The following is an 18,097-nucleotide window of genomic DNA, read 5'->3' as shown; positions in this document are numbered from 1 at the left end:
AGAACTGAGAGGATGGTGAGAAATAAGACAGAGATGTCCGACGGCGCCAGATGATGGTTGCCGTGGAAACCTAGCCCAACAAGGGAAGCCGTCAGGGCAGTGAGGCTTTCCTCGCTGGGACGATTCTCTTTGGAGCCACCGTCCTGCCCAGCTGATGGGAAGAGGGGGCAACTGAGAACGGCAACTTCTAAAGAAGAAAAGCAATTGCTTTCAAGGGTCAAAAAATGTCCACAGATTCAAGGACTGGGATAAAATGAACTTTATAGCATACTGTGCCAGATGCCTCCTGACAGCACCACAGCCCCTTCCAGGAAGAATCTGAGGACCGCCATGGGCCACACACTGTTCCCTGGGGACACAGGGAACACTGAAAGAGTTCCTGGTTCACTAGGTGCCTGGAACAGCCTAAAATTCATACCTCTCCACTGAGCCAGAAGATGTCGGTCCACCTGCCTGGGTTAATTTAGGGATAGCGTCTCCTAGAAGAGAATGACCCAGAGATTCTAGGAGGGGGATGGTTTCTTTCCGGTGCAGGCAGATTTTTCCTGTGAACTTCGTACTTCACGTGAAAGGATTTGCTTGTCAAGAAACTGAATGCAATACAGCCAACCCTGCCCCGTGTGTAAAGAAAGGTTTACAAATGTGGTACCTGACAGAGGTGTGGAATTACTTGAGAGGAAGTTCAAGGGCACAGAATCCCTTTGAAACCCTCTTTCAGATAAAACAAGTTGATAGATCATTTGAAAAAAGCTTGCTATGAATTCTGACTCAGGTCAGTTCATACTTGCTGAGCAGACAGAGTACATAAAAATAAAAATTAAAAAATATTTAAGTATTTTAATAATAAAATTAAATAATTTTAATTATATAACATTAATAAAATAATTGTTAATTATTAATAATAAAATATTAAATAATATTTAATTATAAATAATTAAAATTTAAAATTATAAAAATATTTTATTTTTCCATTATTTCTATTTTGGTTACCACCTAGCAAAGTTATTCTAACCCAATGCTCTGAGGCTCCTAGCTGCAAAGTACAAACATTCTGACAGTTCCACACGGTCTTCAGCTGCAAGGATTTTAACACCACGAGCTGCTCGTCCTCCTGTGTTCCCACTGGTCTGACAAGCACGCAACAAATGATCACAAATATCAGAATGCTTTGAAAAGCAATTTAATCCAAAATTCATGATACAGTTATGTACAAATGTCCAACGGACACTTAGCCTAGCTCTCGAGACATCCTTGCCCAGGAGGCAGAATAGGAGATGAACCAGCACAGCGTCAGAGTGAGGTCCAGGCAGTGCCCGGGAGAGTGGAGGCTGGAGGGCGCTTGGCTACTTGTCGGCCCCTCCCCTCCAGAGTCCGCAGCAAAGTGTGAGTTTGTACTGAACGAGGTTGGCCTGTCTCTTCTCCACGTAAATGCTTTTCTAAAAGTTGTGAAAATAATGGCTGTGCTCCGGGCGTGCACACACTGCCGCGGGCTCCCTGTGCTGGCGGACTGTGGATTCTCCCCCAGCAGAGCAGTGCCTCCAGCTCAGACACCACCGTCCCCCTGGGCGCTCTGTGCCCTTGCCCGTGACTGAGGGTTTTCTGAAGCTTTGGTTTAAGCGTGCTCTCTGTAGTGTTCCAGAAGACACCAATTACAGCCCGCAGCTTTACTAATCCCAAGAGCAAGAAATGAGCCATGAACGTCCCCACGACCTACGAATCCTTCCCCCCCGTGACCTAAAAGCTCTTTAGAATAACAAGCGGCCTTGGAGCTCCCTTCGTGGTGCAGCAGAATCCTACTAGGAACCATGAGGATGTGGGTTCGACCCCTGGCCTCGCTCAGTGGGTCGGGGATCCGGCGTTGCCGTGAGCTGTGGTGCAGGTTGACAGCTGTAGCTCTGATCTGACCCCTACACTGCAAACCTCCATATACTGCAGATGTGGCCCTAAAAGGCAAAAAAAAAAAAAAAAAAAGAATAACAGGGGCCTATATTCACATCATCTTCCACCGAGAACAAACTACATTCCGGTTTGCTGAGCCCACCGCCTCCAATCTAGGAAGGAGGCTCCCTTTCACGGTCCTGAGACGCCTGTCAGGATCCTCTACCCACAGTTTCCTAACCAGTTCATTTGCTGCCTCACACTTGGGATCCTCAGAACCAAGAAGAGCCAACGTGAGCACATGAGGGCAGAGGGGGAAGGGGAGCGGCCCCTGGGAAGCGCATTTCCAGAAAAGGAGACTCCAGAGTTACAGCAGCTTAACTCCTACCTTTTAACTCTTAACTTTGAAAAGGGAGAAAAGGGAAGCGTCCTCAGCGTCGCTGAAGTCCTCCGGGAGGACGGAACAGCCGGGACAGCCCCGCTGCTCCAGGCGCCGGTGGTCCACGCCCACAGGGCCCCAGCAGCCCCCTTAGGATAATGTACCCCAAATCCTCGCATCTATTAGATGCATACAACGCTGCAGCCCATGGAGCACAGGCAACCGTCCAGACGTACTTGCTCCGAGGGGTGATGAACCACCGGAAACTGTGTGGATGCCCTTGCCTGCAGATTCTAGTGATGCCGCTGAGAAGAAGGCAGCAGAGCCGCACTGGCGGACTGAACACTGCGTAAAAGTACGCAACGAACCCGTGAGGTTTTCAGGGCTGTGTATATTTATAGAAAAGTGAAACATGTTGGAAGACCTAAGCTCCTCCTGGGGACACTTCTAGGGACAAGGATTTGGGCTGGAAAAGGGGAAGATTCGCTTTATTTGTTGCCCTTTTCTACTGTTGACATTCTGTGAGGTCAATATGTGTTTTTTTATTGCTAAAAACCTCCCCCAAACAAGAAAGAAATGACATTCCAAGATTTCGTTGCTGACTAAACTGCATAAAAGCTGTAATCTCTCTAATGCAAGGGATACAGTTTGTTAAATGAATTTAAAAATATTAGAATAGAATATTTGAGAACAAGTCTATTGCTGAGCTTAAAAGTAATGGCAGTTACTTCCTAGCGGGAAAAAAGTATCAGCTGCTCCATCACAGCCTAGACACCTGTATGTTTCCAAAAGGAACATAAGTGCAAGTTTACTTAAGCAAGTGGAGATCTCAGTGGTTCTATAAAAAGATGGATTTGGAAAAAGCCCAGGAATTTTAAGGCCCTGTCAAACTGTTACTGGCATGAGGAAGCATATAATATACAAAATAAGCAGAAACAGCCCACTGAGTCTGCAGTTACACAATCCCTGAGGCCCTGTCCTATCTTTCCTACAGAGGTCACCACTTTGACAAGCTCTGGCTCCTCCTCTTGGGGTTGTCATGGAGAACCGGCCTCCAAACAAAACAAGCAGGGCAGGAGGGAACCTCCACCAAGTTCCAAACCTTGGCTTGTTGGTCTGGGTGGTTTTCTTTGTCTTTAAGAAAAAAGTTTCAGCAACAATGTCTATAGGAAGAGATACAAAAAGACAAACAAGAAATGTCTTAACCAGTCAGCACAGGACAAAATGCACTACTCAGGGGGCCCTACTGCTTTTTGGCTCAAGAAAGCAACAGAGTCTCTCCATCCGGCTTCTGGGCTCCGAGGCATGGCCCACCCGCAGCAGAGCATGTGCCCTGCTCTGGGCAGGCTTTGCAGAACACAGCGAAGAGGTATCAGCATGTCTCTTCTGGGGGCAAAACAGCCTCAGACCTTGACTTCCCTGAGAAACACAGCACCTGGAGCTCTCATGCTGTCGTCGGGGTGACGGGTGCAGGCTCTCTCTGGGCTCCAGGAGGAGAGTCCGTGTCCGATTGGAGACAGCACTTCGGTAAACATAAAGACACTTGGGTGAGCTTTTCACATTATCATCGGTGTGGTGTTTGCAGAAGACCTCGAATGCCATCTTTGCTTTTGGAAAAAGCGTGTCTGTCAATTCGGGGGAGAAGAGTGTCCACACACATTGTCCGCAAGTGTGGAAGCGAAGCCCCAGTCTCCACGTCCCTCGAAAGAAAAACTGGGGGCTCAACCCGCTGTTCTCAGAGTCGGGCATTTACAAGGCGACGGCCTCTCCGGCCTGGAGGTTCACTCTTGAATGGAGGAGTGGCGCATGGACCTGTGGAAATCCTCCGGGCTGCCCACGTGCTCGGGTAGATCGTAGCCCCTCAGGAAGTGTCCACTGTTCTGCTGAGCAAAATAGTACAGCTGCCTGGCTAGGAGAGGTTCGACCTTTAAGAAAAGATTTTAGGAAGACGTTACCGAGATGTTCGTTCTAACACCCTGTGCAGCAAACCCTCCAAATCCATGGGTCCAGTCAAGTCTGAAGTCAGGTGAATAACACATCAAAACGTGTCATTGTGAGAGTCTTCTGGAGAACTAGTTTTTTTGTTAGTCCTTCATATATACACCAACTTTAAACCGAATCGACTGAGTTCTGGGTGTTGATTGGAGCGAAAGGTCAATAAAGACTGTACTTGTTTAAATGTACGTTTCGCTAAGACTGAATGAAGAAAATTGGGTAAAAGTTCCAAATTAAAAGTAAGTTTGAGGTAATAGGATAATTTAGGCCATGGATTTATTTGTCCACATCTTTAGTTTGACAGGGATGAGGGAGCTCAGGGATTTGCAATTCACAGATGACCTGGACAATCTGGCTATTTCTGAGCCGAAGGCAAAAGGCAAAAAAAGAAAAGAAGCAAAATCGAACAAGCACCACTGCTCTAGTGGAAAAAGAGAAGTTAACGGACCCTAAATGCATCTAGTTCGGTTATTAATGTGGACCACATTCACCCCCCAAAATGACAACACTAAGCTTTTCCTGAATTTATAGCATCTAAGAAAACCGAATGCTTTCAGCCCATCAATTGTACTATTCAATCCAGCCTTCATGTTATTTGACATATAACAGCTTCAGCAGAAGTCATTTGAAGGATCAGAGATAAAGGAAATCCATAGCAAAAGGCAGAGGACTACCAGCTGCACACATGTCCTTCCTCCATCAACTGGTTTCAGGGACCCGGGCTGGATACCTTCGCAGACCCAGGCCCAACCCCCGAGACCCAGGTGCAGGACTCACTTTCGCCTTCAGAGCTGATATTGACAAATGCTGAGATCCTTTAGTCCTCGGACAGTTAACGAGAATCGGTTATTCTATCCATAATTACATCAATCAGTGGAGAAGGTTCATGAGAAAACTCTAAAGTTTATGGTCTATATTTTCATGTATTGCTGGGTTTTTTGATTTTACATCAAAAGGCAGAGGGTCGCATGTTTAAGATTAGATGATGTTATATTTCAGATTTCAATAAGAAACATTATCAGAACTAAAATCTGACCTGAATTTTGTTATTTTTTGGTATAATTTTTACTGTTACTACTCATTATCTGAAGGTATCCATCAATGGACAGTCTCCAAATTTCAAATTCAAAAATCTTAAGCATTCAAAACTCTGTTTTATGTAGCATATTACTGCTAAATATTATCTATCTAAAGCTTTTTTCTTTCATTCTTTTTTTGTTGTTTTTGTGAAAAGGTGAGGGGTGAACCTGTCTTAAACTCTGCTAGAGAACCTGTCTTAAACTCTGCTAGAGAACAGGACAATGGCCTGATCTACTTGTGGTCCTTCCAAGATTTAGCCTCCTCCAAATAACACATGGCTCAGATCCAGAAAAAGGAGAAGGTCTGGGGGACAAGCCAGCGGGCAGCCTCCCATTTGGGAAAAGCTTCTCCATCAAGTGAAGATCAGCTATGTGGCGTTTAAAGAGCAATATTAAATGTGAAAAATTTTAAAGGGCAACATTTAGCATCATCCTTTTAAATCCCTATAAAATGAGGAAATGATGATTTCCTTGAAAAATAAAAAAGATGGGACAGAAGCAGCCCACGGCTGAAGGTCACCCTCTGCTTAGTAAGTGGACACTGGGGGCTGGAGGCATGTGGTCTCTGGGCTGCGCCTGTGCACCCCTCACTGGACACCCTCCCTCCCTGTATCCCTCTGCACCCAAGTGCCCGGACACTTAATTCTTGTCTATACTTCTCTGAATGGGGCCTTGCCCTTGAGGACAGTCAGGAAGCCTCAACCATTGGAGGCAAGAAGACACTCACGTGAGCAGTGATGAGCTTCCGTTGCCTCTGGGGGTCCGGAAACTCTTCCCCGAAGCACAGAGTCACCTGGAACCTTGGCAGGGGCCGGCCGTGGTGAGCAAATGCCTGGAGCTCTGCAGAGACCGTGAGAGGAGCCGCTCAGAAACCCTTGCCCTGGACGCGGGCTAGAGCAGGGCGCCTGCGAGGATGCGGGACTAGACCGGGGGTGAGGTGGGCCTCCAGGGAAGGGCACGCACCCGTGTTCACAGCGTCTCTCCCGAGGGCTGCAGCCTTCCCCTCAGGGGAATTCACCCTGAGACGGAGAGCCTGGCTTTGCAGCCCTGGACCCATGAAGAAGCAAAGGTGGCAGCAAGGGGTCAAAGAGGAAGAGAGCGAAACGCAGCCATGTTGAGCCAAAAGAATAATTTACACCCAAGAGACATCTTTTTTAAAAAAACCAGAATATTCTGATTGGACCCAGGTTTACTTAAAAATCTCTTCTCAAAACTGCTGAGCCTTCTAACCCAGTATCTGGGCTCCCCGGGATCTCCACGTGACTCAGGCACCACAGAAAGTGCCTCATGTTGTCTTGGAGACCGAGCTGCATCCCAGACGGTGTGCCTTCTGGCACTGGAGGTGAGAGGTGGCGATGAAACCCTGGGCCCCACTTTGGTGGACATGTGCCTGAAGCCACCTCTGCCACCCCAAGATGTGCTGGGGGATTCCCGCGTTCACCCAGCGGGCCCCTGCCCTCTCGACACACTCAGGCTGGAGGGGGCCTCCAGCCGCTTCTTCTAGAGTCAAACGTCACGTCCTCAGAAGAAAGGCACTCACACAGCTGCTGCCACGTCTGCAGAGCTGTGGCTGCCGCGGGCTGCGTGCGGGGCTGTCCCCAGGACTCTGCAGGCCCTGAAGGGGTAGATATCAAAGATTTCCACTGTTCTCTTCAACTGAAGTGAAGTTTCTAGCTAACTCACTGGACCATTTGACTTCCTGGTTCTTTTTTCTTCCAGAATTCAAATCTAACCTAACTTCGTCAGAACATGTGCAAGGCCCCCACACCATGAGGTGGGAGGCTGCTCCCAGTGGCAGGCTGGCGCGGTTCCCTGAAACTCGCGCCAAGATGCCCGCTGGTCTGCACTTAGGTTCCTGGGTTCCTCCTTGAACCTCAGCACATGCTTTAGATAAGAGGCTGCCCTGAAGTAAGGGCACAGCCCGGGCTCAGAGGAAGGGAAAAGCCCGAAAGCCCTGGGCGCAGACACCTAGGGAGTGAGCGCATGGCTGGAGGCCTCCTGCCCGTCTTGCAGGGGCCGCCGAGGTCGGATGAGGGTCAATCCCCAAGGCAGGCCAGGGACAGAACCCAGAGGGCAAGGCTGCCCTTGTGGGAGCCGCAGTGAACATCCCTGTCCCGCGGCATCTTCCCAACCCAAGGTCCGCAACCTCGGAGGAGACCCGCCCCCAGGGTTCTATGGGACCCCAGACCCCAGAGCTGCGGCTCTCGGCTCCTTCGCAGGCCTCACTGCATCCACACGCTGGACCCCTGGACCCCAGGACCAACGGAACACCCACATGGAGGCAGTGCTGCCACGCTGGGTGGGGGAGGCTTCAGACCGAGGAGGGGGGGACCAGAGACTCGGCGTCCCCACCTTGTCTGGCCTCTGTGGGGGGGGGGGGGTTCATGGTCGGGGGATGTGTTTGCTTGGGCGGCAAAAGAGAATCCAGGTGAGCGCAGAGAGTCCAGACACTGAACCCCCAAACCCCAAAGGCTGAGCCTGTGTCTCTGGCGGTGCAGCAGGGGTGCCGTGTTTGGTTTACGCGAAGCAGGGCACAAAGCACTTCAGGGACCGGAGAGGCACCGAGAGCCCAAAGGGTGCTTCCGAAGCAGGGCTGCGGATAAGATCGTCAGGGAGGGGTGCCAGTGGGCAGGCAGAACCGCCTCCCTCCAGAAAGCCTCGTGAACACCGACGGCTCAGGGACGCTTGGTGAGGCCTCCACAAGAAGGGGGCAGGGGTCTCACGAGAGCGGCCCAGAGCTAGCTGAACTGCCACGAAATCAGAACTGGGCAAACAAAACCGACGGGCCCTGGAAAATGTGATTTGAAACCTAGAGACAACTCAGCACCGTCTCACGATTTCCCCTCTGCAAAATCAGTTCACTGCACTCACCCCGGTCCCACCTGCTGGAAGGCCTCTACCTGAGAATGACACATCTCCTAACCAGGAGTGCCAACAATGCACTGCCAACCTTACGATTTGTCTAGGAACCTTAAAAGCGCCGAAACATCAGCAAATCACAGAGGCAATAAAACATGAACCTGATTAGTTGGTGAGCAGTGGGTCAACACCAGAATTTCAAGACCTCGGCCTGAACCGCAGCCCCCTCACTACCCCTCCTCTTCCTGCCCCTCTGTGATGGGGTGACAGGTGAGCAGACAGGAAACCCATTCCAGGATCATGCCTGGGGGCTCCAGGTTACACAGAAGGAAGACCAGGAGCGACTGGCCTGCTGCTTCTGACCCCGTGGCCGGAGCGCCATCCGCAGCTCCACTCCCGCCATTCTGACAGAAGCTGGCTGCCTTACCTGATAAGAACTGCTGTGTGTCAAACAGCTTGCAGGTCTGCTCTCTCTCCAGCTTGTTGGGCCGGTCACTGCACAGCGCCAGGGGCCCGTCCCAGTAGATCCTGCTCTGGCAAAGTCTCTTGGCATAAAGCCCATCGGGGGCCATCCAGAGGACCACGCCCCTTTCCAGATGGCTCAGCAGCTTCTCAATGTTCTTCCTCTGGCCGCTGTCCTCTGGGTAGGGAAAAACGACCTGGTCCAGGCTGCTGGCATCGTAGGTGTGGCCATGGGAGATCCGGCAGCCTTCGGGGCTGGACGTGGTCAGCTCTTTCACCAGGATTTCCCGGTAGTACAGGCAGATGTGGAGCCGGCAGTCTGCAAACACAGAGCTTTTGGGGTCAGTGCTAAGGAGCCATGGGGCACTGCACACCTGCTAGGATGCCACACTCCCGACCAGAATAAAGCATACTTGGCAGGACCCTCGGAAGACACTGCAAGGCCTCTCATTCCTCCTGGAAACTCACCCGACGCTGGAGAAGCCGTGCACAAGTCTGGGCAATGTTCCCTAGTGGCATTGTCCGGATGTACCGGACACGGTTGGGGGGCGGGGTGGGGAGCACGGGGGTGGCCCACGCCTAGTGTCTTAACACACCGATTCACAAGCCACTGAACAGAAATGCACTTCAAGCACAGCAATTTTGGTTTTGGAAGAAGCTATGTTTAAATGATTTCTACTTGCAAAAGCGTACAGTGGTGTTTCAGAAAAAAAGAAAACTATGTCCACACACCTGAAACTACCCTAAAATATCAGTATGATGCCATTTAGCTAAAAAACCATTATACATATGCCGGTACACATTAAAGTGTGCGGAAGGGTAAGTCTTGACGGTGGTTGATCTCTGGGTGGTGGGACTGTGGCTTTTTATTCTCCATTTTTGCTTTTCTGATCTTTAAATTCTTTCTCCACTGCACATGTGCAGCTTATGTACTAAGATTACCTCGTGAGGCAAACGTTCTGAACCTAAGGTCTGCTGAGACCCGCTTGGCTTTGCGTCGGAGTCGGAGAAAGGCCCTGTGACGGGGCTTTCTCAAACACCAAACAGGATGGACTCTTTTTGGAAGTTTGCTGATTTCAGAGCCTTCTTTAAAATCGGATTCACAGACTAAAAGGACCAAGCCAAGGTTGCCAAGGGCCCCTGACCTGAAACCCAAAGGGCTTCCCGAGAGGCAGCAGCTCCATCCTAACCGCGTGGGGTTCAAACTTGAGCGGATGGCAGGCCTCTGATAAACGGGCAAGTAATTAATCTGTCCCGTGCACTCAGAGAAAGCCACAGAAGCCTCTTATTCCTCAACACAGGTCTTGAGACTCGACCCACATCGCTGCCTCCAGCCTCTTCTGCAACGCCAGCTGCCGTGAGCCCCGAGGAGTGGGTGTTGGCCACTTGAGGTTCATTTCATTGAGCGTCATCAGAAATCACGCGGTCATGGGATATAAATAGCTGTTTATTTCCTACTCTTCAGGCACCCACACAAGTGTGAGGTGCTCAAGAAAAGGATTGAAAGTTTCTAAAAACAAACACGGGCCTTTCTGCTTAGAGCCCTTCCCAGCCTCCATCACCCAGGAGCCCCTGAGAAGAAAGGCAGCACCCTTGCAGAGCCTCAGAGCCAAACCCTTGTTTCCTGAAACCCTGAGAATTCACTTTATAGTTTCTGTCACTGATTTTCAAAGAGACCAGTGTATGAGGTGAGAATTCTGAAGCTTAAGCTGTTCATTTTTAATATAAGTACAAACCCCATTTTAAAACAATCAAAACATTATCTAAAAACAATAAATGTACATACATCACATATGCTCAGTAAAGCCTGAGCTGCCTTCCTTACACCGGGCGGGGGTTGCTGAGATGCAGGGGTTCTTTCAGAGATGAGACTTTAAAAGCCACATCTAATCCACCTTTGTTTGCAAGACATTTCACGTTCGGAGGAAGACAGGGTGCTTGTCCCCTGGCCTTCGAACGTGAAGAGAGAGAGGACCCAGAACTGGGTGCCCGGGAAGCTGAGGGGCCACCTGTTTGCAGCTAAACCTGGAAGCGTGCGGACCTTTTCAAAACGAGGCACTCCTGTGCTTGGTCCTGAGAAACTGCACTAAGCTGTGGGGGTTCTGGCTGAAGAGGGGACCCAGCAAATGAATCCGGGGTGTCTGCACATTCCTGGAAAGTTAGGCGCCAATGGGGAGCTTTAAAAGACTCATTTCAGGCAGCCTGGAGAAGCGGATCAGGATGAGGAGCCGGCCTCTGGTGGCTGACTTTCCTAACCTCATTCACATAGTCAGGAGTCAGAGGTTCCCACCCGCCCCAGGCCCCAGCTGTGCTCAGCCACCCCCGAATCTACCCAAGGTGAGGGGAGCCTCTGGACGCCGCCTCCTGGGAGCCCCACTCACCTGAGAGGGCCAAGGCTTCGGCAGACCTTATGCTTGGCTCTATGGGGATTCCGGGGGCCTGGGACTCAGGCGGGGCACAAGCATAAAAGGTTCCTGTCACCTGGCAACCTGCGTTTGCAAACAAAAATCAGACGCCATCTAAACAGAGTCCAACGCAGAGGGGGGTGGCCTCTCCCTGAGGTGGGGCCGGTCAGCCCCGGATGCACCGACGGGAGGGGCGGCCCGAGATCCAAGGAGGAAGAAGCCTTTTCCCAGCCGGAAGGAAACTTAAGAGTCTCCCTCTGTAATTTCCGACCTGCCTTCTTCCTGCCTTTTTTGTTATCACTTCCATCCCCTCCCACGATTACCTGTGCGAAAGGTACCTTTAAAATCAGAGAACACCTAAAACCTACTCTTCCTGCACTTTGAACACGACAGACCGTCGTTATCTGCAGTCTCCAGGCTGCATCTGTCGCACCCCAGGATGCATTCGTCTCATAATTGGAAGTTTGTCCCCTGGGACGAGCATTCCTGCGTAACTGATAACAGGGTAACGGAGGCTCAGAGAAATGGGGTGATTTGCCCCATCCACACAGCAAGTTCACAGCGGCGCTGTGAGCCCGGGTCTCTCTCCAATCCGATCTGACACCAAAGAGCCCAGTCAAGAACTTACACACTGTTTGGTTCCAGTTTACTTAGCTGCTACTTCTGGGCTCAGGAGAAAACTGAACCAAAAGTCATGCCAGCACGATAGCTGTGCATTGCATTAAACATCACTAGAGAAAGTATGGGACAGAACCTCGTTTTGCTGGCATATGACTAAAGTCCCTTGTGTCCATCTGGTCTATCTTCTCACAGTTCCAGGCACTGCCTCTTTATGAGGTGATGAGTTCAATGGAGCTGATGCACTGGAAACAGGTCTGAACTCCAGAAACCCCTGCAACATTAGCTGATTCCTGCACCACAATATGGAAAACCAACCTTTACTGCACACGACTGTTGAAAAGCTAATAAAACCCAATTCTGAGCTTTTTTAATAAACATGCCACTCAACACAAATCTTAAGTAATTGTTTGCTTGCTCAATACCACAAGCCAAGAGTGACCTGGACATGACTAGAAAAAGGAGCAAATATTCCTAGAACAGACAAAAGCATCTGTGTGTTGACTGGTCTCAGGATTTCGCTTAAAAACTGACTCAAGAGCCCTAAAAACTTCTGCTTTGCTGTATTGAATATACCATGTGAACTTGTCTCTGCACTCAGCAAACTCGTGCTTCTGCTGCGAGCTCTCATCCTGGGGTCGAGGAAGGCCTCCAGTTGACCACATGTAACCCAATCAGCCCCAACACTAAGCAGGCCCCCTGTGGAGACTTCTCGTGTTTTCTTTATAGTATTTCTTCACTCCCTTCTCACCATCGCCTCTGATCTTGGCAACATGGGCACACATTGTTTAAGAGAAATACACTAGCACAGTAAACTCCTGGTGTCCCTACAGAGGGAGGGCTTGGGCACAGCTGCAGGATCCCGAGCTCGCAGATGTGTAGACAAAAACAGTCAGCATTAAGGGACGAGCCCATCTTCTCCGGGAAGTCTGCCAAAATTGACTACTTTTTGCCCAAGATTAAAAATAAAGTTTAAGATTATTCAGGGAGGAAGAAGCATGTTAACTTACTAAGCAGATGACGTGAAGTACACAGCTAGCCACTGGGAAATCCAGCGTCCCCTGTCGTGTGTGGCTGGGCTCGGGGTTAGGGGACCTGGTCACTCTTGCTGGGTCACTGTGGGCATGCTGCCCGCATGCTGCGAGCTCTCCCCTATGCAACACAGGGCAGTTCTGGGGGCCTGGAGTGATCCCTGTGCTGCCTGAATTAGAGCCACAAGGCGCACCGAGCCCAGGGCCGGGCACAGAGCAGGCCAGGCGTCAGGGTCCTCCGTGTCCTTGCCTGGGGACCTCTCCTCTCCCAGCAGCTTGGAAGAGGGCGAGCCCTGGGGCTGCAGAGAACGGATGGGGCGGGGTGGTGGGGGCAGGCCCTCTGGCCACAGCAGCTACCCCAGGGCCTCCTTACCATTTTCACAGGCCGGGCCTTGCCAGTGGTGGCTGCGGGGTCCAAAGGTCACAGGACACTGGTATGGGATCTCCGGGTGTGGCTGATCAGGGACGAACTCCCTCCATCCTCGGTCGTGGGGCGGAATCATATAGTTGTGAACCTGCTGGGGGAACCAGAGAGGATTGCAGTAGCAAGCTCAGCCCTCCCAAACTCCTAGGGGACCTCTCGTGTGGCTGGCAGCCAAGTCATCATGTCACCCGAAAAGGCTTGGTGGAAACTCGCCACGAAGAATCAAGAAGCACAATGGAGACAGTGTTGTAAAGTGATGATTTATGTGGAGCTTCATCATATGCTTGAACCTGGCACCAGAAGTACTGCCAGGAGAGCTGCTCCTTCACCAGCAAAGTGAATGGAACAGAGCTGCAATTCACATCAGAAAACTTTGCAGAGATCAGCTGCCCTGTGGTCTCACATGATAAAGCCCTGCTTCCAAAATCTTCGACTTCCACAAAAGGTCTGTTTCCCAGAAGATTTCGGAATCGGTAGTAGAAGCCTAACCAACAGGCAGACACACCCACCCCCTCTACTCAACACCAACTCCAACCTCAACACCAGGGGGAACATGAGATGTTCATTCAATGATCTGGGTTTGATGGGGCTTTTTGACAAACAGAGAAGTTTTGCTGTTTTTGTTTGTGGGATCACTGGCTCAAGTGGCCTGTCACAGACCCAGCCTCCCCTTCTTGAAGCCCCGGCCCCCATACCTGAGCTGGGAGTGAGGTGTAAGGGGCTGGCATGCCGTAGGGGTGGCTCATGGGCATCTGTGGGTCCTCCAGGGTCAGCTGCTTGGCTCCTGAGTGTTTGGGCAAAAGGGAAATACGTGGTATGAAAAAGGGAACTGACAGGACAAAAGGCCAAATCTTAGAAAAATACCTGAGTGTTGAATTCCTAGAATGTCTAACACTGTGTTGCCAGATGAGGCATTTTTCTGCAATTCCCTTGGGCAATTATTTGGTCAGGACAGTAAACTGGGTCCTACAAGGTCTGATACATGAGGGTCAAGGAGAGAAACAGATGAAGACCGCATGTGATGTGCCAGCAAGGTCACCTTCCAGTCTGTTTAAACGGCAGATTCCTGGGTTCCACACTGACACACTGGCCAGTCTTGGGAAGTGGGAATCTGAACTTCAGGAAGTACCAGGGACACTCTAAAACTGACCCCTTGATTACCACAAACAGTGACTATGTGGGGCTCCTGCATGCGTCCCTTCTACCAATGGCTAATCGTGAGGGACCGACAGATGAGCAAGGCTTCAACAGGTGTTCCACTTGGGGTTGGGAACCTTGGCCCCTGTCTTCGTAGAACTCACTAGAAAACACACACACAGACATACATGCAGGTAGAGACTTGGAGTTGAGGAATTATCCTGTGCTGTACCCATGAGAATTTCAATTCATGACCCAGAGAACTTGGGCCAGTAGCCTGCCGGGCTCGGACGGGGCACTGAAGAAGGCAGGCTGTTAAAAAACAGCAACAGAAAAGGGACCCTCGGAATGAAATTAGGCATCAAAGTGTCAGGCGGCCCGGAGGCAGGAAGCCCCACCTTTCTTGGCCCCCTCGGGGACGATCCTGTACACTTTGTAGGGGTCCGAGATGTCCAGCTGGCTCCTCTCCACCAGCTCCTCAAAGTCGTTGCTCTTGTTCAGAGCACAGCGTAAGCGCGTCTTCCAGGTGGGAGGGTCTGGCTTGTCGATGCCTTCTCGGAACTTTCCTTTAAATAGCGCCCAAGCCTGGTGGGAAAGAAGAGGGAAAAAAGATAAAATGCAGGTCTTTCAGGAAAGAATCTGGGAACTGTATTTCTAAAGAAAAGAGTGGCGTTAAGAGCTCCAGATCCACACTGTTACCCACAATGTGGGACTGAAAAACACCAGGTATTTGTAAAAGGTGGGTGAGATTGGAGGGTCCCTGGAAAGGGCCCCACCCACCAGCGGTCTGGAGCTAGTTAGGTTGGAAGTAGGGACAGAGCTGTGGGGGGAGGAGCCACCCCCAGGCAGCTCTGGAGGTCAGAGGATCTGAGGTATTCTGAGAGCAAGTTCCTGGAGGAAGGGCCCCCCCCCCCCCCCCCCCCCCCGCCCCCGCTGGCTCTTGCCCACAGGTGGTGGGGCTGGGCCCTAAGGACAGGTCTCCGGGTAAACTGCCAGGACAAGGACACATGCAGAAGACAAGAGAGAAATCCCCATAGAGAGGCCCGAACAGAGGCTCTGAGAGGGAGAGAGAGGAGAAAGAGGAAGAAACCCAAAGCCGCTGGGGATGGGAGACCCACAGAAACCTTTCCAGAGACAGACCTGGGAAGAGGGAGTAGGACAGGGACTGCGAGGGAGAGGGAGAAACACAGAGGAGACTAGAGCCCCTGCCAGGGGGAGTGCAGGCTGGCGGGAGCCCGAGGGGATCTCCAGCGAAAAAAGGGAGAGAACAGAGATACAGACGGCGAGAGAGACAGTCCCGCACACCCACGGGGCTCACAAGGGGACAGAGAGACACAGAGGTGAGGAGAAAGCCAGAGGTCAGAAGGAGGCTGGGGGAAGCACGGCAGCCTCGGACCTCCCCTCTCCCGCGCGGGCGGGCGAGGCTCCAGCAGCCAACCAACCGGTACCGCGGGCCACCCGCTCCGGACTGGGGACTGGGACCCGGTCCTCCTTCTTTGAAGTTACTAGAGAGAAGTTGAAACCTTTCCTCCCCCAGGCCGCGCCCTATGCTCGCTCCCGGCTGAGAAGGCCGGCGCGCGGGACAGGGACTGGACCCCACGGAGCCGGGGTCCGAACACGCGGGTCCCCGCCCTCCCCGCTCCTCCCCGGGCACCTTGAAGAGGGCGGCGTCCTCCTCGCGGTTGTAGTCCTGCTTGCCCGCGTGCTTCCAGGGGATGCGGAAGATGCTTTTCTCCTCGTTCTCCCACACCAGCCCCGGGTACTTGCCGCTGTCGATCTGGTCGATGAGCCACTGGCGGAGCTTCCCGTTGCCGCAGCTCACGGAGCTCATGCCGAACTCTCCGCCTCGGCCGCTGCCCTCCAGGTTCATGGCCGATGTGCGCCGCGCGTCAGTTCACAGTCCAGGATCCGCCTCCTGCACTCGCTCTGCGCTGCCGAGGAGAGGAGGGACGCCCTCCGGCAATGACCACGAGGCCAGGGAGTCTCCGAGGAGCGCCACTGAGTCAGTGTCGCCGAAGGCCGGGAGAGAAGGCACCTTCTCAGCTGGCCGGGCTCGTGCTCCGGGCGCGCGTGCAGTCCTGCCGCCTCCCCGGAGTCCGTCCTCTTACCCCGCTTTCTGGCCTCTCCGTTTGGCTAAGCGCCCCGCAGGCCAAGCGCTGCCCCGACGCACGGCTCTACCCTTCGAGCACATTCCCCGATCCTGCCGCCACCACGCGTGACATTCCCTTTGGAGACTCCTAGTTCTCGCCCCGCTGCCCATTCTCAAGCCATGGCCAGTCCCTTTCCCCCTTCATTGTCGGTTTCCACTCTGGTCCACCCCCAACTTCCCACTCCCTCGGTGGCCCCCGCGTGCGAGACACGCGGGCGCACCTGCGGCCTGGGCATTTCAGTTGCGCAGCACTCAGCGACCCCTCCCGCGGCTTTCTCCCGAACCCGCACTCTGTGCCCCAAGAACACCCCTGAGCCACAGGCAGCTAGAAAAGATTAAGCGGGTCCCAGGTGCCGCAGAGTGGTAGGGACCTAGCTTTAGCTGAGGTGCGCAGCTTCCTAGCGGGAGATCCCCGCGCCAAGCGAGCGTCAGCCGGGCCCAGAGGCGGGGGAGGGAGAGCGGAGGCGGGCAGGGTGCCAGGGGTCGGGGAGCGAAGGGACGGAGGCTGCGGAGTGCAGGGCCCCGAGTGGCGGAAATTTGGAGGGCCTCCTCTTTCACCACCAGCCGGGGAGCCATGAGCTGGAGGGCGCTGAGCTTGCAGCCCCTCAAGAACCAGGAGAGCGGCCGCCTCTCGAGTGAGGAACCGGACCCCGCGGGGAAAGCCTGCCGCCCCGTGTGGGTCCCTTCGATGGCCTCGCCTCGGCCACTCTTGAGCCTGGACGGCCTCATTATCCCACCTGGTCCAGCGCGTGGCCTCCCCGGATGGTGGGGCCGCGGGAGTCCCCGGCCAAGGCCAGATGGGGTGGGCGTTGAGGTCCCTCCCAGCTCGAAACTGGGGTCCCCTGCGCTGCCCTCCAGGTGGACCCTGGGACCGCTGGCATGGCGCCGGCTTCGCTCTGCTGCCCGCCTCGCAGCCGTGCTCCCGCCCGCCCCAGGTCTTACCTCGCCCCGAACCTGGAGCTGAGGGCAGCGGTGAGCCCCAAGTTCACGCAGTGAAACTAAGCCTCCCAAGCGCGAAAGAGGAACTTTATAAAGCTTAAAAGCCGCGCTGGGGCGGGGACTGGGGCGGGGCCGGCGAGCCGGGTGCTTCGCCGGCGGGCTTGGGGGCTGTGGGCGCAGAGCGGGGCTCGCGGGGCTCGGCGGGGGCGGGGGCGGGGGCTCGGCGGGGGCGGGGGCGGGGGCTCGGCGGGGGCGGGCTCAGGCAGAGAGCTGGGCGCGCAGGGCCCGGGCGGGCCCAGGCGGCTGGGGGCGCGGAGCTGGGCGCGCGGGTGGGGCCGGGGCTGAGGACCGCGAGCTGGGCTCGGGAGGCGGGGGTCAGGCTGGGGGGCTGCGGGCGCTGAGCTGGGCGCGCGGGGCCGGGCGGGAGACGCGCCTCGAGTCGGGCGCACAGCCTGGGAACCTCACTCGGGCGGTTTCCTGCCAAGGGCAAGGCGCGAAAGGGGACCTCACCTCCGCGCCGCGGGGACTGCGGGAGGCCGGCGGGCAACTCATCACAGCGAAGGAGAGCGGCGCTGTCAGGGCGGGAGGTGGGGGACGTGTAGGAGCGGGAATCTGGTGCGAAGGGGACCAGGCTTGCAGAGCACGTAACCGAAGGCCGAGGACTGCCCACGTCGAGAACTGTGGGTGGGCGGGGGGCACCCTTGGTGAGGACGCTGTCATCAAGAGCCCCGCCCCTCCTCGG

At 53.7% G+C, this 18,097-nt stretch overlaps 1 protein-coding gene across 5 annotated transcripts; it reads right to left on the bottom strand.

Moving 5' to 3' along the window:
• Nucleotides 1-2,628: 2,628 nt before the first annotated feature.
• On the bottom strand, nucleotides 2,629-17,439 carry IRF4 (interferon regulatory factor 4). 5 transcript variants are annotated; one of them, XM_047795399.1, is made up of 9 exons: nucleotides 17,359-17,439; nucleotides 15,922-16,198; nucleotides 14,666-14,852; nucleotides 13,826-13,914; nucleotides 13,080-13,224; nucleotides 11,034-11,141; nucleotides 8,618-8,971; nucleotides 6,059-6,171; nucleotides 2,629-4,182 (listed from the first exon to the last, which is right to left on the bottom strand). In XM_047795399.1, exons 2-9 carry the CDS (start codon nucleotides 16,135-16,137, stop codon nucleotides 4,039-4,041), a joined length of 1,356 nt encoding a protein of 451 aa, XP_047651355.1. In that variant the 5' UTR covers nucleotides 16,138-16,198; nucleotides 17,359-17,439; the 3' UTR covers nucleotides 2,629-4,038. The 5 variants fall into 5 exon arrangements, with proteins under 5 accessions (XP_047651355.1, XP_047651358.1, XP_047651354.1 ...); XM_047795402.1 differs by having other exon boundaries at nucleotides 15,922-16,265; nucleotides 17,359-17,408; XM_047795398.1 differs by having other exon boundaries at nucleotides 15,922-17,428.
• Nucleotides 17,440-18,097: the final 658 nt, after the last annotated feature.

Source organism: Phacochoerus africanus, chromosome 9 (assembly GCF_016906955.1).
Source record: "Phacochoerus africanus isolate WHEZ1 chromosome 9, ROS_Pafr_v1, whole genome shotgun sequence".
In the NCBI taxonomy this organism is placed as follows: Eukaryota; Metazoa; Chordata; class Mammalia; order Artiodactyla; family Suidae; genus Phacochoerus; species Phacochoerus africanus.
This window is presented reverse-complemented; position numbering and strand designations above follow the sequence as displayed.